At 42.8% G+C, this 26,641-nt stretch overlaps 1 protein-coding gene across 1 annotated transcript in view; it reads right to left on the bottom strand.

Annotated features, from left to right (window-relative positions):
- MYO1H (myosin IH) overlaps window positions 1-26,294 on the bottom strand; it is a 104,130-nt gene extending 77,836 nt beyond the window's left edge. The window contains exons 1-13 of the mRNA XM_054445385.2: window positions 26,133-26,294; window positions 21,480-21,595; window positions 18,363-18,561; window positions 17,139-17,219; window positions 13,684-13,863; window positions 10,940-11,038; window positions 9,013-9,126; window positions 8,201-8,272; window positions 7,147-7,266; window positions 5,482-5,549; window positions 5,041-5,146; window positions 4,354-4,434; window positions 3,126-3,217 (exon numbers count right to left, since the gene is read on the bottom strand). Of these exons, the coding sequence (XP_054301360.1) occupies window positions 3,126-3,217; window positions 4,354-4,434; window positions 5,041-5,146; window positions 5,482-5,549; window positions 7,147-7,266; window positions 8,201-8,272; window positions 9,013-9,126; window positions 10,940-11,038; window positions 13,684-13,863; window positions 17,139-17,219; window positions 18,363-18,561; window positions 21,480-21,595; window positions 26,133-26,258 (1,454 nt within the window). The 5' untranslated portion in view covers window positions 26,259-26,294. The remainder of the gene's footprint in view (window positions 1-3,125; window positions 3,218-4,353; window positions 4,435-5,040; window positions 5,147-5,481; window positions 5,550-7,146; window positions 7,267-8,200; window positions 8,273-9,012; window positions 9,127-10,939; window positions 11,039-13,683; window positions 13,864-17,138; window positions 17,220-18,362; window positions 18,562-21,479; window positions 21,596-26,132) is intronic.
- Window positions 26,295-26,641: the final 347 nt, after the last annotated feature.

Here is a 26,641-nt window from a genome sequence, read left to right as displayed (position 1 = left end):
AAAGCCACCACACAGGGAGGCTCCCAGGAAGTTTTGTTACTTATTTTCTGGCCATAGACCAAGATTTCTTTAAAATTAGATCCTTTGGCCAGGCATGGTGGCTCACACCTATAATCCTAGCACTTTGGGAGTCTGAGGCAGGAGGATTGTTTAAGGCCAGGAGTTTGAGATTAGTCTGGGCAACACAGCAAGACCCTGTCTTTAAAAAAAAAAAATACAAAAAATTGGCTGGGAGTGGTAGCGTGCGCCTTGTAGTCCCAGCTACTCAGGAGGCTGAGGTGGGAGGACTGCTTGAGCCCAGGAATTTGAGGCTGCAGTGAGCTATAATTATACCACTAGACTCCAGCCTGTGCAACAGAGTGAGACCTTGTCTCAAAACATAAAAAAATAAAATTAGATCCTTTCTTCCCATAAACCCTGAGAAATAAAGTTATAGAACTGAGCCACAGAAACACATGTATTTGCATAATAAATTAACTTCTGTTTTTCTAGGTGATGTAACAAAGAACAATTTTATATCTTACATTTTTATGATGTTGAGAGACTAAAATACTCATACAACATCAGTTTTCAGTTTCTTGATTTTTTTTTTTTTTTTGAGATGGAGTCTCTCTGTCTCCCAGGCAGGAGTGCAATGGTGTGATCTCGGCTCACTGCAACCACCACCTCCTGAGTTCAAATGATTCTCCTGCCTCAGCCTCCCGAGTAGCTGGGACTACAGGCGTGAGCCACCGCCACCATGCCTGGGTAATTTTTTGGATTTTTAGTGGAGATGGGGTTTCACCATGTTGGCCAGGCTGGTCTTGAACTCCTGACCTCAGATGATCCACCCGCCTCGGCCTCCCAAAGAGCTGGGATTACAGGTGTGAGCCACTGTGCCTGGCCAGATTCTTGATTTTTTAAAATGACTTTTACTTAAATCTGTCATATATATTGACAGCACACATATATTCTAAGCATACAGCTCAATGAATTTTTGAAAACAATATGCCTGTGTAACCAGCACCCAGATTAAGAAGCAGAGCATTCATTACCAGTCCCTGAGAACCCCTACTCTGCACCCTTTCCAGTTGCAACCAGACATGTAGCAGCATAAGTGAATTTTTACCTAGTTGTATGCATTGCATTGCAATGGAATTATATAGAATGTAGTCTTTTTTTTTTTTCCTTTGAGATGGAGTCTTGCTCTGCTGCCCAGGCTGGAGTGCAGTGGCACAATCTCGGCTCACTGCAACCTCCACCTCCCAGGTTCAAGCGATTCTCCTGCCTCAGCCTCCCAAGTAGCTGGAACTACAGGCATATACCACCATGCCTGGCTAATTTTTGTATTTTTAGTAGAGACAGGGTTTCACCATTTTGGTCAGGCTGGTCTTGAACCCTTGACCTCAGGTGATCCACTCGCCTCGGCCTCTCAAAGTGCTGGAATTATAGGCATGAACCAGCACGCCCAGCCACAGTATGTACTCTTTTGTGTCTGACACAGTATGTACTCATTTGTGTAATTTACTTACATCATTGCATGCAGTTATAGATTATTCATTGCACAGTGATATATTATTCAATTTGTGAATGTACCCCAATTTATTTTTCCATTATTGATTCACTTTGCAATTTCATGTACTTATCCTTTGCAATTTCATTTACTTTTCCTTTCAGTATTCTACAACAGGTCTGAGAAAGCCACCACTATTTACTAAGTCTTTACCATGGCCAGAAATTGCACTAGGCAATTTATGGCATCATTTACAAAATTGGATGGTAGGTATGTTAATAACCCCATCTTGTAGCAGGGGAAACACAAATGCAGGAGCATTCATTTGGTCTTGGGGCCAGGCATGGTGGCTCATTTCTGTAATCCCAGCACTTTGGGAGACTGAGGTGGGCAGATCACTTGAGGTCAGGAGTTCGAGACCAGCCTGGCTAACATGGTGAAACCCTATCTCTACTAAAAATACAAAAAAAAACCCAGACGTGATGGGGCACACCTGTAGTCCCAGCTACTTGTGAGGCTGAAGCAGAATCACTTGAACCCAGGAGGTGGAGGTTGCAGTGAGCCGAGATCGCCCTACTACACTCAGCCTGGGCAACAGAGCAAGACTCTGTCTCAAATAATAACAACAACAACAACAACAACAACAACAATAAAAAAATTAGCCAGGCGTGGTGGCAAGTGCTTGTAATCCCAGCTACTTGGGAGGCTGAGGCAGGAGAATCATTTGAACCTGGGAGGCAGAGGTTGTAGTGAGCAGAGATTGCACAACTGCACTCCAGCCTGGGCAACAGAGTGAGACTCCATCTCAAACAAAACAAAACAAAACCGAAAAACAAAAAAGAAACAAGCAAACAAACCAGGTCTTAATGACTCCAGCATATGCTCTTAAATTCTCTCCTCCTTACCTCAAAGACTAAGTTAAATGTCTAGTTGATCTTGTGGGATGTGGTACTCTATATCTGATCTGCATGGTGGTTACACAGGCACATACAAATACAAAAATTTATCAGGTTGTACATTTCAGATCTACACATATCACTGTATTTTTTGAATACCTGAATTTTTGAAAAGATTATTTCATGTACATAGACATGTCCAAAATATAAATCACTGAATAAAGGAAGATACAAAATCTTTTTTAAAAATCATACTTGTGTCTGGGCACGATGGCTCACAGCAGTAATCCCAGCACTTTGGGAGGCCAAGATGGGTGGATCGCTTGAAGCCAGGAGTTCCAGACCAGCCTGGGCAACAGGGTGAACCCTGTCTCTACAAAAAATATAAAAATTAGCCAGGCATTGTGGTGTATGTTTGTAGTCCTGGCTTCTTGGGGGGCTGAGGTTGGAGGATCACTTGAGCCTGGGAGGTTGAGGCTGCAGTGAGCTGTGATCACGCCATTGCACTCCAGCCTAGGTGACAGACTGAGACCATGTGTCAAAAAAAAATTATACCTGTAATTCATTTAGGTTTAATTTCTACTAACAAAGGTCTGGCACATCTATGAGTGGTACATCATAAAGATATTTTTATGTATGAAGTAGTTGTTCTCTTGAAGAACATTATCCAAATACTAAAGAAAATGGAGACACAATGATCTTCCCCCATGCAAAATCTGGTCAAATAAAGTATGTACGTTTCGAAGTGTGCATGTTTGCCCACTTTCTCTTCCAATTTCTCCAGGAAACTCAAGTCTGTAGCAGGACCAGGCCGAATGCATTCTTCATCCTTCAAAAGAAGAAGAGAAGCCTCAATCCACAGCACCACCCTCCATCAATGCCAAGTTTAAATGCTTTCACCAGCTGCAACAGAAAGTACTGGACTAAAAGACTATTATTTCACATAAGTGCAGGTGAACATTCTGGGGGAAGAAAGGGGCTTAATCCATGTATTTGGCTTCTAAGATTTAATGAGGGGACCATGGAACCAGTGGACCTGAATATCCCATGAAAAGGCAACTCTCCCACCATCTGACTCAAAGTCTTCCCAAGGATACTCAACAGCTACTATGACCAGCTTAATGCCAACCTCATTTTCTCTAAACCAGTTATCACTGACCATGATTACCATGTGTACAGACTCTTGTTGTAGAAGAAAAGCCCTCATGGAAAGAAAGGTATAAAGCCAGTCAAGTCGAAGCTTTTATATTTCTTAAGTTCATTTTTCTATTTCCCATTTTTCGTCCTCAAGAATGATACCATTGAGTTGGCGTCTTAAAAATTACAGGTGTGGTTGGGTGAAGTGGTTCACACCTATAATCCTGGCATTTTGGCAGGCCAAGGTGGGAGGACGTCTTGAGCCCAGGAGTTCGAGACCAGCATAGGCACATGGTGAAACCCTGTCTCTACAAAAATTTTAAAATTTAGCCAGGTGTGGTGGTATACCTTTGTAGTCCCAGCTACTCAGGAGGCTGATGTGGGAGGATTGCTTGAACCCAGGAGTTAGAGACCACCCTGGCTCAATCCTTTTTTTATTTTTATTTTTATTTTTTGAGATGGAGTCTCCCTCTGTCACCCAGGCTGGAGCACAGTGGTGTGATCTCGGCTCACTGCAACCTCTGCCTCCGGGGTTCAAGCAATTCTCCTGTTTCAGCCTCCCAAGTAGCTGGGAGTACAGGCGCATGCCACCATGCCCGGCTAATTTTTGTATTTTTAGTAGAGACAGGGTTACACCATATTGTTCAGGCTGCTTTCTAACTCCTGACCTCAGGTGATCCACCCACCTCGGTCTCCCAAAGTGTTAGGATTACAGGCGTGAGCCACCGGGCCTGGCCTGGCTCAACCCTTTTTAAGCCTGGGAAAAAGTTATTCCAAGAGTTGTAAATGCCGGGTGAATAGCTCCAATGCAACATTAATTTTTCTCACCAGAATGGATATGATTCCTTTATGTCTCTCTTCTACCAAATCACAGATGATCTTGTTGTTGAAATATTTAATTGGCTCCCACTAAAATGACAAAGAGGAATGAATTCTCCAAGAAATGTTTAGACGAGCATAAAAGTTGGTTTTAAACTGGTTTTCTAAAACATCTTTTTTCAAAATCTAGTTTTTATATTCAACCTTAAACAAATTATATTTTCTGAATATCAAAATAATTTCTCAGGAAATAAGCACAGAAGGCCTAAAAATTAATCCTCAGTACTAATCAGGAAAATCTCCAATGAAATAATACTTCAGTTAAATGTCTTTAGTGGTTGGGCACAGTGGCTCACACCTGTAATCCCAGTACTTTGGGAGGTTGAGGCAGGAAGATCACTTGAGTCCAGGAGTTCGAGCCCAGCCTGGGCGACATAGAGAGACCCTGTCTCTACAAAAAATAAAACAATTAGCCAGGCATGGTGGCATGTGCCTGTGGTCCCAGCTACTTAGGAGGCTGAGGCAGGAGGATCACTCAAGCCCAGGAGGTGGAGGCTGAAACCAGCCATGATTGTGCCACTGCACTCCAGCCTGGGCGACAGAGTGAGACCTTGTCTGAAAAAAAAAAATTAAAAAAAAAAAAAGTCTTTAGCTAGATTAAGAAATCAGATGAGGAGAAAACATCAAAATGTTTACCTCTATGCCTTCCATTTCATATTCTGCCTGTTCTGCTTTTAGAGTCCTCTCAATTAACAGTTGCTGGAGTTTCTCATTGCAGTAATTTATACAGAACTGTTCAAAACTAGAGATACAAAAGATTTAAGTAACTAAAGTTATATGAAGAGAACAATTTCTTTAAAAAAATTATATTTTTAGGGATGCTTTTTAATAAAGAAAAAGCAAAGTCCTTATTAATGAAATAATTTACTAAATAGATCATAAGAGTCAAGTGAAAATATATTTGCATTTTTATGGTTAGTCCACATCTAGGTTGGTCTGTGAATTAGAAACTATGTAAATCTAGAGACTTTCTGGGGACAGGGAAATCAATCTAGTAACATTAGCAAATGATTTAAATCTCAACTGAAACCTTAAAAAAGGGCAAAAGGCAGGTAGGTAGGTAATGACAAAACATACCCATTCTTGTCAAAGACTTCAAACCCATAGATGTCCAGTAATCCAATTACAGTTTTCCTGGTGAAATCCTGGTCAAAATAACACACCCCATTCATAATTAGATCTTTTCCTTTGTGCTACTCAAAACTCTGTTGCTGCTCCCCCAAACTGGGACTTGGTGCTAAAGCTCATGTCTCCTCTGTCTCCAACAATACAGAAAAACCTTTGGGTGGAAGTAATTTCCCCAGCCTGCTGCTGCTGCCTGCTCAGATCCCACTGCAGCTTCCATAGCCATCACCTGTGTAGTGAGACCTTCCCCTTCTGATTCACTTCTTTGCTTCAGGTGTCCTCAGCCTCCCAAGCCCATGTAAAATCAAAAAAAAAAAAAAAGAAGAAGAAAAAGGAGGAGGAGAAAAGGACCTATAGACAGACAAGAAGATGCCTATCCAAGTAAGAGGACCAAGTACCCTCAGGCCAGGGTGGGTATTTAAAGATAATGTATTTATTTCAGGCCGGGTGTGGTGGCTCACACCTGCAATCCCAGCACTTTGGGAGGCTGAGGCAGGCAGATCACTTGTGGCCAGGAGTTTGAGACAAGCCTGGCCAACATGGCAAAACCCCATCTCTACTAAAAAAATTACAAAAATTAGCCAGGCATGGTGGTGTACACCTGTAATCCCACTACTTGGGAGGTTGAGGCACAAGAATTGCTTGAACCCCGGAGGTGGAGGTTGCAGTGAGCCAAGATTGTGCCACTGCACTCCAGCCTGGATGACAAAGTGAGACTCCATCTCAAAAAAAAAAAAAAAAAAGATAATGTGTTTATTTAGTTTTAAAGGGACACAATTAAATACTCTGTATGAGTGTCCTAAATCACTGCCTCCAAAATCATCTTTTGTGTCCTACCTCCATGAATTTTGTCACATCCACATATCCCCTCCCCATCCATGTATCATTTCCTTAATTTTTAGCTTGGATTAAATCCCTTTTTTATTTAAATAATTCCACTTGAAAAGGAAACATGACTGAAGTGTAAGTTTGAAGGGCTATATTTTTTTCTTAAATATGTTAAAATATGCTTCTGTTGAAATTTTAAAAATGTCAGGTGAATATATTACTGTTGAAATGTAAAGATTTGTGGTGGTTCATGCCTATAATCCCAGCACTTTGGGAGGCAGCAGTGGGAAGATGGCTTGGGCCCGGGAGTTCGAGACCAGCCTGGACAACATATCAAGACCTCATCTCTACAAAAAAATTTTTAAAAATTAGCCGGGCATGGTGGTATGCAACTGTAGTTCCAGCTATTTGGGAGGCTGAGGTAGGAGGATTGCTTGAGCCCAGGAGCTGGAAGTTGCAAGTTATGATTGTACCACTGCACTCCAGCCTGAGTGACAGAGCAAGATACTGTCTCTAAAAATAAAAATAAAAAGTTTCTGTGTACACTTGAAGCTATCTGGCATACCACAAGCGCTATGCATAGCATGCTTTGGGACACATTGTATAAGTCATTCGGCATTCATTCATACTGTATGCTAGATATGGGAAATGTGAATAGGGAAAGACACCATCTCTGCCCATGAGGCACCCACAGTTCATTCTCCCTCCCAAATTCTTTAAAGAAACGATGATGATTATAAAACATCACCAGGTTAGCAAGAGCAAGGTATCCAAAATGCGTTGACCAACCTCGTTAACTAAGGAGGAATTGATTTTGTTGACCAGCCAAGTAAACGTTCGTCCATAAACAGCCTTCGCCATTGCATCTCTAGCGTAGACAGAGAGTTCTAGTGTCAATGGGCAGATCACCTGAAAAGAATAGCAAGGTGCATCACTATAGGTGGAAAAAAAGAAGCCCCCAGTGTTCAAAGAGGTCTTTTTTCTTAAGAAAAATAAATAAATAAAGAGACAGGGTCTCGCTCTGCTGCCCAGCCTGGAATGCAGTAGCTGGGACTACAGGTGCCCACCACCATGCCCCACTTTTTTTTTTTTTTTTTTGTAGAAATGTGGTCTAGCCATGTTGCCCAGGCTGGTCTTGAACTCCTGGGCTCAAGCAATCCTCCCACTGCAGCCTCCCAAAGTGATTACAGGTATAAGCCACCACACAGAGTCTTGAACTAGTGTTTGATGACGACTGGCAAAGGATACATGCTGGGAAGATGCTACTCTTGCCTTTGGTTCACACGATGGCGCTTTCTTGAGTGCCCATGTGTGCCAGGCACTGTGCTGGGCTGCCGAGATACAGCTGTAACCCAGACACACAGTCCTGACCTTCATGGGCACACAGTTCATTTGAAGGTAGGGAGGGATGGAGAGACATTCAAAGAATCACAGTCATGTTGAAAGGGCTACAAGGAGATACATATGGTGCTTTGAGGTAGAGGTGGGAGGATCAGAGAAGGCTCCTTGAGGAAGTGACCCCCAGGAAATGAAGGATGAAGAGGAGTTAACTAGATGAAGCATTGGGAACAGTGTTCCAGCAGAAGGAATAGCATGTGCAAAGACTCCTGTGGAGGGAGGACATAGGGAGTATGAGGTGTGGATTGCTAGCATTGGTGTGGTGGTGGTGATGGTGATGGCAGAAGATGAGGCAGAACACCCCGCAGGAGCTGGACCACACGGGGCCTGTTGAGCTAGGATCAAAGGTTTGGCCTCCCCTGAGGCCACCACCCTGCTGTTATCGGAGGGAGGCAGCAGCAGCAGGGAGGGCCGGCACATTTCCACCACCTAGAGCCATTTTTACCTCCTCAGTTTTGGCTTCAATTTTTCTGTGGGTGAGAGCTTCCAGAAGGACTGATGGGTGGACCCCCAGGAGCTGCATGTAAAAGAAATCCAAAATGCTATTCAGTGACGCAGTTTTACTTGTTTTTTATTTTTTAGAGACAAGGTATGGCTCTGTTGCCCACGTGGGAATGTGGTGGCACAATCATAGCTCATTGTAACTTTTTTTCAGACAAGGTCTCACTCTGTCATCCAGGCTGAGTGCAGTGGCATGATCTCAGCTCACTGCAAACTCCACCTCCCGGGCTGAAGTGATCCTCCCACCTTAGCCTCCTGAGTAGCTGGGACTACAGGTGTGTGCCACCATTCACAGCTAATTTTTTTTTTTTTTTTTTTTTTTTTAAGAGATAGAGTCTCACTACGTTGCCTAGGCTGGAGTGCAGTGGTATGATCATGGCTCACTGCAGCCTTGAATTTCTGGCCTCAAGCGATCCTCCTGCATTGGCCTCCCAAAGCACTGGGATCACAGGCATGAGCCATTGCGCCCGGCCTACTCACTAACTTATAAAGAGTTCATAGAGTATCCAGGCCCAGGGTTATCTGCCCAGACTGATCATTGTGCGTTATTACAAAACAGGCCACAATAGCTCCCTCAACCAACTGGCTTTTACTCCTGCCCTCTCCTTCAAACGCCCACTCTTTAAACCTCCTAACCAATATCAGCCAAAAGAGCATGGCACCAGATAGTTGGGCCTAACTGTGGGCAGCCAGCTGCCTTGCTCTTCTCTCCCACCCATCCCCCTCCTTCTGTCCTCTCCAAAAGAGGAACATCACCTTGGCTATCCACTTGATCTCGTGGGTGTCTGGGATAGTGGCACAGCCTTGGTCGTCTTCTTCAAAACCAATGTTCCCCAGGTGTAAGACACTGGCAATAATTCCAAAGAGATTCTAGGAACATGGGAAGTGTTCAGAGACAGGAGATCAGGACAGGGAAAGAGAATGGTGGCCGCCTAATTGATACATGTCATTAGTGGAGACACCCGAAGGAAAAATGCCCCCCATCCCAATTCTACACCTGAGCTCACAGAACCAAGCCCTCCTCCTTCCCCAGAAATCAGCCCTGTTATTCACTTCAGGTGCTAAGGGAAACAGCCTCACTCAGTGTCCAGCACGAAACACTTTATTTTCATATAACAACAAATATATAAATGGATTTTTCATAAAATAAACCACTTTTATAAAATATTTTATGGCCAGGTGCGGTGGCTCACGCCTGTAATCCCAGCACTTTGGGAGGCCGAGGCGGGCAGATCACCTGAAGTCAAGAGATCGAGACCATCTGGCCAACATGGTGAAACCCCATCTCTACTAAAAACACAAAAATTAGCTGGGCGTGGTGGCGTGTGCCTGTAGTCCCAGCTACTTGGGAAACTGAGGCAGTAGAATTGCTTGAACCTGGGAGGCGGAGGTTGCAGTGAGCCGAGATAGCGCCATTGCACTCCTGCCTGGCGACAGAGCAAGACTGTCTCAAAAGAGGAAAAAAAAAATTTATAAAATACTTTCTAAAATAAACCTCATTAATGAACCCATTTAATTTTCAAATAACATTATCTAGCTATCCATCCATCTATCCTTTTTTTAAGAGACAAGGTCCTGCTCTGTCACCCAGGCTGGAATGCAATGGTGCCATCATAGCTCACTATAGCCTCAACCTCCTGGGCTCAAGCGATCCTCCCACCTCAGCCTCCTGAGTGGCTGGGACTACAGGCATGCACCACCATGCCTGGCTAATTTTTAAAATTTTTTTGTAGAGGCAGAGTCTCACTATGTTCCCCAGGCTAGTCTCAAACTCCTTGCCTCAAGTGATTTCTCCACCTCAGCCTCCCAAAGCATCAGGATTACAGGTGTGAGCCACTGCACCTGGCCTCAAATATAGATGTTTTTAAATTACATTCTGGGCCTTGAAAGACTGATAGTTTAACAATCAAAATGAAAAAAAAAAGATTAAAAGATGTAAAAACAAAGTGTTTATAAATTCTACAATTTGTTCCAGTTTGTGCCAAAACAGAAGCCTCAATAAATGAGAATCTTGTAATTCTATGGCATCTAAATTGTTGAGACTGGACTTACTTAACAAGAGAAAAAAACCCGACTCTTCCTCCTTGCACACAATATTAGGAAAACTTAGGGTTGCCAGATAAAGGAACCCACAGTTAATATTTGAATTACACTAAAAAATTAATGTAAGTTTGAAAGTTTGCCCACATGCAATAATTGGAACATGATTATACTAAAAAATTCTTCACTGTTTATCTGAAATTCATATGTAACTGGGCATCCTGTATTTTTGTTTTTGTTTTTTTGAGACGCAGTCTCGCTCTGTCACCCATGCTGGAGTGCAGTGGCACGATCTCAGCTCACTGCAACCTCCACCTCCCGGATTCAAGTGATTCTCCTGCTTCAGTCTCCAGAGTAGCTGGGATTACAGGTGCCTGCCACCACACCTGGTTAATTTTTGTACCTTTTTAGTAGAGGCAGGGTTTCACCATGTTGGCCAGGCTGGTCTCAAACTCCTGACCTCAAGTGATCCGCCCGCCTTGGCCTCCCAAAATGCTGGAATTACAGGTGTGAGCCACCGCACCCGGCTGCATCCTGTATTTTTATTTGTTGAATCTGGCCACTGTATTCTGCAAACACCAAGAAATCAGGAATGTTTCCTCAGTCCCGGGGGAACTATCAGTTCTGCTGCAAAAGCACATACCTCAAGGTCAGCTTCAGTAAAATCAATGACAGAAAAGGCATTGAAAACAGTTTTCCAGTCATTCTTGTCATTAATGGATGACTCTTTGGCACAATGACCCTGTTGACAAAAAGTTTGAGTCACTTAATATCATTTTTATAGGGGCAATTAAGCATGTCTATTCCTCTCTGAAGATGCAAAAGCTAGTCCTATAATGTACTGAATTGCGAATAAAAAATAGGTTTTACTCTAAATTGTCTAGCATGTAATGATTTGACAACTGTTGCTTTTTTTCAAATTTATTTGGAATTTTGTTTAAAAATCTCTGTCCTGGGAAAACATTCCAAGTTACATGTAAGTGGTATATCTTTTTGTATGTGTTTTTAAACATAGTTTTCTTATCATTTTTGCTAAATAAATTGAAGCTGTTTGTCTCAAGAAATATCTGCTGAAATATGCAGGGATATTAAAGTGCTTAAAATCAGAAACTCCTGACTCACTTAGAGACTGCCAACAAAAATTTCACCGCAGGACTAGATGAAAGAAGCCTTTCCCGCAAGGAAATAAAAGGCTAGCATTTAGAGAAACAGAGGTTTTGTGAAAATGATCACAAGCAGAGATTTTCCCCATGAACTCCAGAGGTTGTCTTTTAAATAACAGACTGATTTAAAGAGAAAACGTTCTAGACAAATGTTTTTTATTATTTTGCTTTTGTGGTACAGGGTGTTCCTAGTTTCCTAATTATCTGAAGATCTGTTTTCTTAAAAGATTTCTTCATTGCATGGGGGAAATCAGATGTGTCATACCATGAAAATATCTCCTAGTGAAGTGGCCAATATAAAATTTGCAACCTCACAAACCTTCCCGCACAACCAGCAACATCTGCTCGTGCCCCCGAAGGGATGGGTCTTTGCAAATCAGTCCCTCTCCAAAGCCTGTTGGTTTGAAAGCAGTGCAAATATACTACAAAGTGAAGCCATAAAGTTTACCAAAGTTATGAGAGATCATGAAATTGGTTTTAAAATAATAGTGGCAAATTGCTAGACTCATTTCCAAAGCCCCTGATGTATAAAGATCTAGTTGAATTAATGTGGCCAGAAAAAAATCGACAGGAATAAAGAAAGACATGATATATTCTAAAAGAGAATGATTTATCAAAGGGTTAGAGAAGCCTTTGGGAAAATGGATGAAGCCCTCAAATATTTTTACAAATTGACCCTTTCTGATCATGCTATGGGAATACAAACATGATGTGACCATACAGCTTTGTTGGGAAAATTAAGCCCTCCAAAAAGAAAAAAAATCACATTTGGTTTATTCTTTGTTCTAGTAATTAGTTCAGAGCTTGCTTAGTATAAAATTAGATTATGAGATTCTTTTTATTAGTTACCTTCATTTTTCTTTTTTATTTCTATTTTTAAAATACATTTAGAGATGGGGACTTGCTATATTGCCCAGGCCGGTCTTAAACTCCTGGACTCAAGCGATCCTCCTGCCTTGGCCTCCCAAAGTGCTGGGATTACAGGCGTGAGCCACCATGCCCCAGCCTGCCTTCATTTTTCAAGGTGCACTTTTGTCAAGCCTTCTTTTCTTCCATGATTTCTAGAAAGTGTTGATCCTCATTTTATGAGATTCATTGTATAAGACCTCGTTTTCTCTCTTAAATGACGCCTTCATCTACATTCTACAAGGTGGCCTCCATTCAAAGCCAGGCCAAGTGAGAAGAGAAAAATAAAAAAATGTTGGGACTAAAAAGGTGTTAATGACATCAAATGCTGAGAAGTGCCGTACAATCTGCGCATTGTAGAACGCTAGGGCAGGCTGCAGAAAAACAAATATTGCAAGGTTATATTCTGACAGTCAATTTTATAACACTAGACCCTAGGCTTGCTTATAGGAATAGCTTGAACTATTTCTGTAAGGTGGTGTGTTCATTTGGCAGCAAACATTTGTCAAGGTGGAAGGCAGGAATGCGGGAAAAGATCTTTTAAAAGTAGTTCACAGTGGCTCGCGCCTGTAAACTCAGCACTTTGGGAGGCCGAGGCAGGCGGATCTCTCGAGCTCAGGAGTTTGAGACCAGCCTGGACAACATGGAGAAACCCTGTCTCTACAAAAACTACAAAAATTAGCGAGGCATGGTACCTCACGCCTGTAGTCCTAGCTACTTGGGAGGCTGAGATGGGAGGATCACTTGAGCCCAGGAGGTCAAGGCTGCAATGAGCTATTATTATGCTACTGCACTCCAGCCTGGAGGACAGAGTGAGAACCTGTCCCAAAAAAAGAAAAAAAAAAGTAGTTTGAAAGCAGAATGAGATAGCATAGGTTTGAGACATAGTTGGACAGTGAGTTTCTATCACATCCAGATCAGCACTCCTCACTTTGGCTGTACACTAAATCACCAGGAGGACATTTAAAATAATTCTGATGCCCAGGTCCTACCCCAGGCCAATGAAATCTGAATCTCTGGAGGGTATGGCCCAGGCGTTTGTGTTTTTAAAGGGCTCTTCAGGTGATTCTAGTTTCAGCCAGGGATGAGAACCACTTACCTAGACGTTGGTTACTTTACCAAGGTGATATAGCTGCCAGGCATAAGAGGAGATGGATTAGATTGCTTGTGATACATATATATATATATCGAGAAATCAGCCAATAGGACACATAGCAGGATGGTAATAGAATGTCTCAAACATCCTACAGCAGCCCGTATAAACACCTCTGATCCCCTGCTCCAAAGAGTCACCAAAGCCAGGTGCTGGTCTTCCTACCTGTGAGAGGTATTTATACAGCTGGGGATCTCGCTCGAGTCCCAGGTAAGCCAGGCGCTCCTCTTCGCCACCTGCCAGCAGCTGGTAGAAGATGTGGAAATTCCGCTCACCTTCGTTTTGGTAGACAACTCGGGACTTCTCTATCAAGTAACTGATGATATGCCCACCTACGGGAATGCCCTTCAAAACAGAACAAAAATTGCAACAGTGACAACAATCAAACCACTCTCTTCCTGGCATCTCCTGATGGCCTGAAGTTCTAACTTTGAATGAAGTCTGATCTATCAATCTTTTTTTTGGACATACCAATCTTCTATCATTAGTATTTCCTGGGTTCTGTTTACAAAAATTTTTGCTTACCCCAAGAAACTATCATGAAGATAGTTTGTATGTCTTTTTCTAGAAGCATGATTGTTTAGGATAATGATCCCTCACTATTTAATTTTTGTATATGGAGAGGGGTAGTGGTCAAAGGTCTTTTTATTCATGTTGATATCCAGTTGATCTGTGCCATTTATTGGAAAGATGATCTTTTCTCTACTGAATCATAGTGATGGTTTCGTTGTAAGTCAGCTGACTGTACATGTGAACTCTATCCTTTCTGGACTTTATTCTGATCCATTGTCTTCTTTATCTATCCTTGTGTCAATATCACACTGTCTTAATTAATATTTTCAATAATATATCCAATAAAGGATTTTTATTCCAGAATATATAAAGATTCTTGCAAATCAATAGGAAAGAATTGACAACCCAATTAAAAATGGGCAAAAGACCTGAATGGAAAAGAAAGCCTTTAAGTGGCCAAGAAGCAAAATGTCATTAATCACCAGGGAGATACAAACTTAAATCACAGTGAAAAACCACTATATCCCACCAGAATTTCTCAAAAGGATGAACAATATAAATGTTGGCAAGGGTATGGAGCAATCGGAACCATCATTAATTATCCTAACGCTGCTTTGCTGGTAAGAACCCCACAATTCCACTTCTTTAATCCAATATAAACCTACTAAAGGGCATGTGCAAGGATGTTCAAAGTGCTATATGTCACGGTCCCAAATTGCAAACAGCCCAAATGTCCATCAAAAGTAGAACGGATAAGTTGTGACATAGTCATATAATCAAAAAGTGAACAACTGCTACATGCAAGGACATGGATGAATCTGACAGATACGTTGATTGAAAGAAGCCAGGCACAAAAAAGAACATACTGTGTAATTTCATTCATATGCACTTCAATGACCAGTGAAATGAACCTGTGATCACAGTGGGCAGTGGGAAGGGGGAGTGTGTTGGGGAAGGGCAGGAAAAGCTTTTGGATGTTAGAATTTTTAAGAGATAGGGTCTTGCTCTGTTGCCCAGGCTGGAGTGCTGTGGCCTGATCATGGCTCATTATAACCTCAAATGCCTGGACTCAAACAATTCTCCCACCTCAGCCTCCAAAGTAACTAGGACTATAGGCGTGCACCACTGTTCCTTGCTATTTTGTTTTTGTTTTTTGTAAAGGCAAGGTCTCACTATGTTGCCCAGGCTGGTCTTGAACTCCTGGACTCAAGCAATCCTCCCACCTCGGCCTCCCAAAGTGCTGGGATTACAGGTGTGAGTCACCATGCCTGACCTTCAGATGCTAGCATTTTTTTTTTTTTTTTTTTTTTTTTTTTTTTTGAGACAGAGTCTCACTCTCTTGCTCAGGCTGGAGTGCAGTGGCACAATCTGGGCTCACTGCAACCTCTGCCTCCCAAGTTCAAGTGATTCTCATGCCTCAGCCTCCCAAGTAGCTGGGACTACAGGTGTGCGCCACCACGCTCGGCTAATTTTTGTATTTTTATTAGAGACAGGGTTTCACCATGTTGGCCAGGCTGGTCTCGAACTCCTGACCTCGGGTGATCCACCCACCTCGGCCTCCCAAAGTGCTGGGATTACAGGTGCGAGCCACCAGACCTGGCCCGGATGCTAGAAATTTTTATGTCTTGATCTGGGTGGTGGTTACAGAGGTGGACACATACATAAAAATTCACTGGGCTATCCCCATGTTTTACAGCCTTTTCAGTATATGTGTTGAAGTTCCAAAAAAAATTTTCAAATACACATAGCTATTACATTTCTTTCCAAATCCACTCCACCAGAGGCCCACATCCCAGCCTCTGGGAAATCCTTGAGCCAGTTTGTCCTCATCATTGAGCTCCATGCTCATACAGCTGCTGCTCCCCCATGTGTCATTTTACCATTTGGAATTATGAGCCCTTGAGAATTCTGCCTTCCTTTCCTGTTTACCTTAGCCCCACTTCTGTGTCTAACACAGCCATGCTCATTCACTTACGCATTGTCCATGGCTGCTTTCATGCTACAAGAGTGGACTTGGGTCATTGTGACTGTATAGCTGAATGGCTCACAAAGCCTAAAATATTTACTATCTGGCTGTATCCGAAAAAGAGTGCTAGCCTCTGCCAGGTAAGCAGGTATGCCTAAACAATATGTTGTTTACTTGCATCTTTTTTTTGAGATGAAGTTTCGCTCTTGTTGCCCGGGATCCAGTGCAGTGGTGCCAACTGCAACCTCCACCTCCCAGATTCAAGCAATTCTCCTGCCTCAGCCTTCCGAGTAGCTGGGATTACAGGTGCACACCACCATGCATGGCTAATTTTTTGGTTTTTTTTGTTTGTTTGTTTGTTTGTTTTTTAAGAGATGGGGTTTCACCATGTTGGCCAGGCTGGTCTTGAAATCCTGACCTCAGGTAATCCACCCACCTTGGCCTCCCAAATTGCTGGGATTATAGGCATGAGCCGCTGCGTCCAGCCCTTGTGATTTGTTTTTAAGCTTAATGGAAAAAATGACATCATGCTGGCATACAGTATGTTCCCAAGACCCATCCACATGAGGTGTAGCTGTGGTTCATTTGCTCTCTGCAGTGTAATGCCTGATGGTGTGAACACACAACAATGTAATCATTCTCCTGTCGATGGACATTTCAGTTCTCTCCAGATGTGTTGGTGGTGTTCAATCCATTTACTTGCTCATGATGTTGAGCAGCTCTCTTATGGACATGCTTACGCATCTGTACAGATATCTCTGGGAGAGGGATGGTTGTACCTTAGATTATGTTTTTTCAGCTTCCTAAGATAGCGTCATATCTCTGGTACAACCCATTATTTTCCAATAATTTTCCAATATTTTACACCCCACCAGCAATGTGTAAGAATTCCTTATGATCCATATCTTCATCAACACCTGGTATAGATCAGACTTTTTAGTTTTTGCCCATCCAGATGGTATAAAACGTTATCTCATTGTGGTCTTTATTTGCATTTCCTAAAACTAGCACTAACCCTGGATATTTTTTTAAATGGCTTGAGCCAAAAAATACCATTCTCCCCTTAAGGGGCCTTGGCTTGGGTTCCGTCACTGGCAAAATAAGGGGTCCCCATGAACCAGTAATAGGAGCTTCAGTGTACCTGAAAATCAAATTGTATATCCATGTATTTCCCAAATCTGCTGGAGTTGTCATTCCGGAGCGTTCTGGCATTTCCAAAAGCCTTGGAATACAAAGTGTCATTCACTGTCATTTAAGCTCACCATGCGTGTCAAATTCCTGACCCCAAATAATACACTTATTACGAAAATGGAGGAGAGAGAGCGGAAGGAGCCAGGGAGGAAAGGCATGCTTTATCTTCTAAGAAGGAATCGCTAACTATAGAGAATTTAATGCCAAACACTAGATATGGACCCGGGGAGAAAAGGGGAACAATATCTTCTTCCTAGAATCCAATCTAGGAGTATATTGGAAATGGTCTCAGGAGGGGTACATAGAACCCTAGCCCCATGCTGTTCTAGAAGTCACAGTTGACAGCTCCCATCACCAGACCCCTTTTTATATCACGTTGTTCTGCTCAAAGGGTCCACTGGGAAAATTCCTTCAACTATAAACATCTTCATTTATAGAAAGGGCCACAAAAACAGAGGAGAAATGACTTGTTCAGCAAGTCAGTGAATTGCAATAGTGGAAGTAATCATAACCAAAATAATTTTAACTCAATAATAAGAAAACTATTAATAAATAATACATTATTTTTGGTGCTTCCTAATTCTGCTGTGTGCTTTTTGTGCATCTGTTTCACTTAATCCTCAAAACTTCTTAGGCTGGGTGTGGTGGCTCACGCCTGTAATTACAGCACTTTGGGAGGCTGATGCAGGCAGGTCACCTGAGGTCAGGAGTTCGAGACTAGCCTGGCCAACATGGCGAAACCCCGTCTCTACTAAAAATGCAAAAAATTAGCTGGGAATGATGGTACATGCCTATAGTCCCAGCTACTTGGGAAGCTGAAGCAGGAGAATCGCTTAAACTCAGGAGGAGGAGGTTTCTGTGAGCCAAGATTGTGCCACTGTACTCCAGGCCTGGGTGACAGAGAGAGACACTGTCTCAAAAAAAACAAAAAACAAACAAACAAAAAAACAAAACAAAAACCAAATGTCTTAAAAGGTAGGTACTATAAGCAGACCCATTCAACAAATGGGGAAATGGGCTTAGTTCCAGGTCACAACCTTAACTGTGACGCTATCTGTGTGACCCCTTTTCTTAACAGTGACCTGCCCATTTTGACTGACCTGCCCAGACAGGATTTGTCTCACTTAGTGACCTCCCTGGAACTCCCTTCGATTGGTCCCCAGAGATCGCTTACCTCCAGCACTGGGTTGGAGAGCAGCAGTCTGTCACGGGCTATTTGTAGTGACTGGGTCATTGGGCAGGTCACTGCAAAATACTGGAGAATTTTCTTGGAGGCCTCCGTTTTCCCTGCCCCACTCTCTCCAGAAATGAGGATGAAATGGTTATTTAGTTCAGAGCACATCATTCGGTAAGCGTTGTCAGCTATAGCGTAGCTGGAGGAGGAGTGAGACAGAAACAAATTGGTTTTAATGGTACTTCCCTTGACTCTGACACCCACCAAAGAAGAAAAATGAGGTGCTCCATCTCCAGGAAGCCACATCCGGACTGTGGTACAAGGACAATGAGCTCAAACACATATCAAACCCTTTCCATAGGCAGGGCACAGTGGCTCATGCTTGTAATCCCAGCACTCTGGGAAGCTGAGGCGGGTGGATCACTTGAGGTCAGGAGTTCGAGACTAGCCTGGCCAACATGATGAAACCCCCTCTGTACTAAAAAAAAAGATACAAAAATTAGCCAGGTATGGTGGTGCACGCTTGTAATCCCAGCTACTCGGGAGGCTGAGGCAGGAGAATTGCTTGAACCCGGGAGGCAGAAGTTGCAGTGAGCCAAGATTGCGCCATTGCACTCCAGCCTGGGCAACAGAGCAAGACTCTGTCTCAAAAACACCAAAAACAACAACAACAAAACAAACAAACAAAAAACAAAACAAAAAAACCCAAACCCAAAAAACAAAAAAACAAAAAATTCTCTACCACGACCCACTGACTAATCAAATATAGAGTGTACTAGATATCAAAACTCAAATAATAGAAGAGTTAAAAGGAAGAATTTGAGCAGTAATTTTTTTTTTTTTTTTTTGAGATGGAGTCTCGCTCTGTCGCCCAGGCCAGAGTGCAGTGGCACGATCTGGGCTCATTGCAACCTCTGCCTCCCAAGTTCAAGCGATTCTCATGCCTCAGCCTCCCGAGTAGCCGGGATTATAGGTGCGCACTACCACGCCCAGCTAGTTTTTTTATTTTTAGTAGAGACATGGTCTCACCATGTTGGTCAGGCTGGTCTGGAACTCCTGACCTCGTGATCCACCTGCCTCAGCCTCCCAAAGTGCTGGGATTACAGGTGTGAGCCACCGCGCCTGGCCTGAAAATATTTTTTAAAGTTCACCAAATTTATGTTTTTAATCCATCAACATGTTTTATAAGAATAAGCCAGCTACTAAGTTATATCTCCAAGAGACGTTCTATTAACTGTAGGTGAAAATAACAATCTTGTCTAAATACTAAATAATTCGATTCAATAAACAGAATAAGATCTCATGTATTTTTTCCCTCAAAACCTAGAATACTAAAAATGGAGTGGCAGGAAACCAAAGAGATTAACAAACTTCAGTGATATCTTTAGGACAAGAGGTAAAACTATGAGAAGCGCTTTATCTTCAAGATCAGACACCAAAGCATGAAGGTAGCCCAGGAATATAACCCGAATACGAGGCAGAGTTCCAAAGCCATTTCGGCTTTTAATACATGGTGGTGGCTGGGCATGGTGGCTCACACCTGTAATCCCAGCACTTTGGGAGCCTGAGGCAGGCAGATCGCTTGAGCCCAGGAGTTCGAGACCAGCATGGGCAACACACTGAGACCCTGCCTCTACAAAAATTACAAAAATTAGCCAGGGTGGTGGTGTGTGCCTGTAAGTCCTGGCTACTTAGGAGGCTGAGGTTGGAGGATCACCTGAGCTCTGGGAGGTAGAGGCTGTAGGGATCCATTATTGTGTCACTGCTCTCCAGTCCGGGTGACAAAGCGAGACCCTGTCTCAACATATATACGGCGGTGATGCAGAAAGGCTCATAAGTGCCTTAGAAAGTGGAATAGCTCAGTCACCAAGACAACAGAGGCAGAATCTAAATATTAGCCTAGAAGTCAAGAGGGAGAAAAACTAGAAAATTCAGCAAAGCCTGGGCAAGAAAAAATTGCTCATCTTTCCTTCTTTTTGGTAGTTGTTGTTTTGAATGTTAAATAACTATTAGAAAGTTTGGCCAATTAGGCATAGTGACAAACAAACAGCATTATTTAGCAGAAAATATGGGTTATACATTATTTTCAAATACAAGGGAAATTATTTAAAATGGTAAGGTTTCAAGGCCTAAAAATGTCCTCAAGTTTGTGAAAACTGATATCGAAGTGGTTATATTTTCTAGCTTCTGTGAAATGGCTCTAGAAACTCTGAATTAGTGTGTAACTAACCAGTAATCTCTAACTACAGGCAAATTTTTATTTCAGTCCCTTTTAATTAACTTCTGAATTAAATGAGAAATCTAAACAGATTGTTTTTGACAGCGTCAGTTACATGTTAAGAAGGAAACATGGTGTTTGGAGACAAGAGATCTGAGTTCAGGTGAATAATTCTACCCCGTCAGCTTATAGTGTTACATAAAAACAAATTCTGGCCATACTGCAAGCGAGTATGTATTTTCAAAAATTTGCATAAAACAGAATAAAATGTTATGTACTAAAAATATAATCACCCTCTACAAATTATTATTACCATAATAATTATACATAGGGGAGAGGAATGAAGAAATTTGCACCTCTTAAGCTTCCACAGCCCTGGGAAGTTTCTACCAATGAGCAGTCTTCTTAGCCGCTATGATACTCAGGCACCAGTAGACGGCACTATAGCAACCCTCTTCCCGGAGAAGACATCTCTCCAGCCACACTCAAATTTCTCAGCAGTTACACAAAGGTTGCACCTCTTTTCATATTTAAGCTGAGACTCCATAAAGACCCTCCTAAAGTTTTCTACTACTTTGGAAGACTTACTTCACAAGAAGGCAAAGGCCTAAATGAGGTACAGAACCTAATAAACATGCATCAAGGATTTAGATGGATGGATGGACATATCGATGGATAGGTAGGTAGGTGGATAGGTAAATGGATGGATGGATAGGTGGATGGATGGATATGTGGATGGATGGATAGATAGGCGGATGGATAGGTGGATGAATGGATGGGTGGGTGGATGGATGGATGGATGGATGAATGGACGGACAGATGCATGGTGAGAAGGAAGGAGAGAGAGGAAGGGGAAAAAGAAAAATCCTCCTAGTGATGATCCTGTGGATGCTACTTACACATGTGGTGGCAGTTCAAAGAAATTGACCCCTTGATAAAGTTCCATCTGGCTCACAGTGTAGATTCCGAGCTCCTGGTATGGATTCACGGACACAAGGAGGGTACCAATATATGTCTAGAGAAATGGACCAAGCACAAGTGAGGAATTCTGGGGTGCAAGAGACTGTCACACATGATGATCCCCATGTGTTCATTCCACATGGAGGATTTAAAATGATAAATCAGGCAGGGTCTCTGCTGGGAGCTTACATGGTGGGTGTATGAGGGAGACAGCAGACAAACAGCTGAGGAATGAAGACAGCTGCAGGAAGAAATCAGTGTTAAGAAAGGTGTACATGGCTGGGCGCGTTGGCTCATGCCTGTAATCCCAGTACTTTGGGAGGCCGAGGCGGGCAGATCACAGGTTAGGAGATCGAGACCATCCTGGCTAACATGGTAAAACCCCATCTCTACTAAAAATACAAAAAATTAGCCGGGCATGGTGGTGCACGCCTGTAGTCCCAGTTACTCGGGAGGCGGAGGCGGGAGAATCTCTTGAACCCAGGAGGTGGAGGTTGCAGTGAGCCGAGATCAGCCACTGCACTCCAGCCCTAGTGACAGAGCGAGACTCCGTCTCAAAAAACTAACTAAATACATAAATAAAAAGAAAGGTATACATAGCATAACGAGGGTACAAACAATAAAGGCAGGCCATATTAGCAGGCATGGGGAAGTCGTCGTCGTCGTCTTTCTTCTTTCCCTTCCTCCTGCTCTTCCTCTTTTTTTTTTTTTTTTTTTTTTGAGACGGAGTCTCACTTTGCTGCCCAGGCTGGAGTGCAGTGGCTCGATCTTGGCTCATTGTGACCTCTGTCTCCCGGGTTCAAGTGATTCTCCTCAGCCTCCTATAGCGGGGATTACAGGCATGCACCACCATGCCCAACTAATTTTGTATTTTTAGTAGAGATGAGGTTTCACCATGTTGGCCAGGCTGGTCTTGAACTCCTGACCTCAGGCGATCTGCCTGCCTCAGCCTCCCAAAGTGCTGGGATTACAGGCGTGAGTCACCGCGCCTGGCCGGGAAGACTTCTTTAAAGGAGGTGACACCTGAGCAGAGCTTGAAGGATGAGGAGCCAGCTGTGAACAAAGTAGGCAGGAAGGGCATTTCAGGCTGAAGGGATACATGAGGCAGGCTAGGGGCATGAGAGGCCATTGTGGTTGAAGCCCGAGTGAGGGCAGAATGGAGACTAGCAAGAGAGGATGTCGAAGATGGAGCAGGCTCAGATCATACAGTCTCTGTGGGCTCCCATGAGGAATTGGGGTTTTATTCTAAATGCAGTGTATGGCAGAGATACCACCCTCCCCTACTGAAATGAAATACCTGCCCTACAAAGATTTCATGATGAAAATGCCAAAAGCAATTGTAACAAAAGCAAAAATTGACAAACGGGATCTAATTAAACTAAAGAACTTCTGCACAGCAAAAGAAACTATCACCAGAGTGAACAGGCAACCTACAGAATGGGAGAAAAGTTCTGCAACCTATCCACCTGACAAAGGTCTAGTATCAAGTCTACAAGGAATTTAAACAAACTTACAAGAAAAAACAATCCCATTAAAAAGTGGGCAGAGGAAATAAACAGACACTTCACAAAAAGAAGACATACATGCAGCCAACAATCATATGAAAAAAAGCTCAACACCACCGATCATTACAGAAATGCAAATCCAAACCACAATGCGATATCATCTCACACCAGTCAGAATGGCGATTATTAAAAAGTAAAAAAACAACAGATGCTGGCAAGGCAGTGGAGAAAAAGGAAGGCTTTTACACTGTTGGTGGAAGTGTAAATTAGTTCAACCACTGTGGAAAACAGTGTGGCGATTCCTCAAAGATCTAGAGGCAGAAATACCATTTGACCCAGCAATCCCAAAGAAATATAAATCATTCTATTATAAAGATACATGTACACGTGTGCTCACTGCAGCACTATTTACAACATCAAAGACATGGAATCAACCCAAATGCCCATCAATGATAGACTGAATAAAGAAGATACAGTGCATATACACTATGGAATACTATGTAGCCATAAAAAGGAACGAGATCATGTCCTTTGCTGGGACATGGAAGTAGCTAGAAGCCCTTATCCTCAGCAAACTAATGCAGGAACAGAAAACCAAACACTGCATGTTCTTGCTAATAAGTGGGAACTAAATGATGAGGACACATGGACACATTTGTGGGGGGTGGGGAGGGGGGAACAACACACACTGGGGCTTGTTGCAGAGGACAGAGAGCATCAGGAAGAATAGCTAATGCCTGCTGGTCTTAAAACCTTGGTGATGGGTTGATCTGTGCAGCAAACCACCACAGCACGTTTACCTATGTAACAAACCTGCACATCCTGCACGTGTACCCCTGAAGTTAAAAGTTGAAGACACAAAAAAAGAGAAATACCTCCCTAAACTATTACATGAATGGATAACTTTAAGAGGGGAGCACGTAACCTGATTTATGGTTCTTTAAGGTCTCTCTGGCATTGAGTGAAAATAGGATGGGTGGGCCAGGCTCAGTGGCTCACACCTGTAATCCCAGGACTCTGGGAGGCTGAGGCAGGTGGATCACCCAAGGTCAGGAGTTTGAGACCAGCCTGGCCAACATGATGAAACCCCATCTCTACTAAAAATACAAAAAAATTAGCCAGGCGTGGTGGCGGGTGCCTGTAGTCCCAGCTACTTAGGAGGCTGAGGCAGGAGAATTGCTTGAACCCGGGTGGCGGAGGTTGCAGTGAGCCAAGATCAGGGCCACTGCACTCCAGCCTGGGCAACAGAGTGAGACTCCATATGAAAAAGAAAAAAACAAACAAACAAGAAAATAGGATGGGTATACCTACAAACCTTCTAAAATTGGGCAAAACACTCCCGCTACTGGCACTTATATTCCTAGATTTCAACATTAAACTCTACTCATATTCAAGTTTTTCAAGTACTTACTTATATTTATTATATAACCACTAACATAAGGCTTTTGAAATACAATTATGAATAAACAAAGAGCTCCAAGCTCTTACATAGAAAAAAAATTAATGTACTCCTTGGAAAATACATCTGGTATTCTCAGATTTTCAATGTGTAGCTGTTTCAAATACAGGACGCACTAAAGTATATATTAAGATTATGCTAAAATAGCTGGGTGTGGTGGTGTGTGCCTGTAATCCCAGCTACGTGGGAGGCTGAGGCAGGAGGAGGGCTTGAACCCAGGAGTTCAAGACTAGCCTGGGCAACTTAGCAAGACCTAACTCAAAAAAAAAAAAAAAAAAAGATTACACTAAAATCGTTCTCCAATCTCCAGGACAAAACCAAAGCAAAGCAGTTTCACTAAAACCCCATATTACTTCAATCAGTAGAAATTCAGGGTGGAAGATAATTTCTGAAATTTATCCATTCAAATCAGAAACATTTAGCTTAATCGCAATGATCCTGTCATGCCATTTGTACTTCTCTGTACCATGCTATTTTTTCCTTTTCCTGTACATAAAATTAGTTTTTCTATTTCTACAATTAAGGGTTATAATTCTGAAAGTTAGGCTCTGGGATACGTACTCTAAGAAACACCTTGTTTACTTCTTCTGGTATCCTTCGTTTCAACATATAGATTAAGTCACGGGCACCATTACAGACAAAATAGCTATAAGACAATTGTTTTTAAACCGCTTCTGACTGTCTAATTTACTCTTGGCAAAAGCTAATAAAATCTCAAAAAATTAAATAATTTTAATAAAACCCACGACACACACAGGGACACTATGAAGTTTACCCTAGAGGAATTTACCTGAAAAATGACCCTCAAATCAGAGTGTGGTGATAAATGGGAATTTAACAAAAACTGGCTTTTGAATAAAAACTAGATGTGACAAGATCAATCTGAGAAGAGTTTGGTAAGTGCTGCATTCTCGACCCTTGACCATTCGTGGGGTGTGGTGGACAGCTCTTATTTTTGCCTGCTTGGTATCTCTGCCCCTTTCTCCCAACAGAGTCCTTTGGGGAACCCTCTTCCTCAGCTCTCTGTCTATACAGTCCAGGGCTCCAACTCCACCCCTCACCTTCAGGGGCAGGCCTGGTAAGAGCCTGGCCAATCAGAATAGTCTTCATTTCTAGCCATGGGATTGGTTCAGAGACAGGCACATGACCAAAAGTGGGCCAATCAGAGCTGATCAATGTCAGCTTGGGCCATTTACTAGAGCTTATCCCCAGAGGATGGGCTCGCTTCTCCGCGGCAATCCTAAGCTGATAAAATGACAGCCTGGATCTGAGGGCAACCATCTTGCTGCCATGCACTTGAGAAAGAAATGGATGCCTAAGAAAGCAGAGCAGAGATGGAGAAGGAGTCGCCAGACATTGTCTGAAACCCTAGATCTAGTCCCGGGACCTACAGTTACAGACATGGACAGATTCCCTTTAGTGACTTAGGCTGGTGTAAGTTGGGCCTCTGTCACGGGCAGCCATAAACGTCTTAGCACAAAGGATCGAAGTGCATCTAAGAGTGGCGCCTCAGTATCTCCCTTTAATGTCTAACCTAATAGAGTGCTATTATTCACACTCATCAAAGTCGTGAAGGCAAGAAGGGAACAACCACCCTAGAAAAACAGCTGAGAAGTGTGTCACGTTACATATATGAGGTTCTCGCTGAAACGCTTGCGGAGGTTGTCGACAAAGGCAGATTCGCTGGTGTACGCGTCCAATAGCACAAAATCCTGAACCCCGACCTTGTCTCGGGCAGTCAGCGCCCCTTCCATGTGCAGACGGATGTGTTTCCTCCTCACGTCTTCTTTCTACGGGAAATAGAACATTCTTCAGCAGCTCATCTATTTGGTAATATCTATTACACGTCTAATGTATGGAAATAACAAGATGCTAAACCCTGGGATAGTAGAGAGCCAGCATTAAATTATGCCGTCTTAGAGTTTACAATATGGTTGGGGGTACAAGATCATAATCATAAAAAATAGGAATAGCAGCAGCTGACAGGAACCAAGTATTTACTGTTAGGTACTATTCTAAACACTTGACCTATACTGTTTCATTTGATCTTCATTCTGACCCCATGAAATACTATTATTATGCCCATTCTACAGATGAGAAAACTGAGGCATAGGAATGTCATAAGCCATGCCCAAAA

The sequence above is a fragment of the Pongo pygmaeus genome, chromosome 10, assembly GCF_028885625.2.
Source record: "Pongo pygmaeus isolate AG05252 chromosome 10, NHGRI_mPonPyg2-v2.0_pri, whole genome shotgun sequence".
Lineage (NCBI taxonomy): Eukaryota > Metazoa > Chordata > Mammalia > Primates > Hominidae > Pongo > Pongo pygmaeus.
This window is presented reverse-complemented; position numbering and strand designations above follow the sequence as displayed.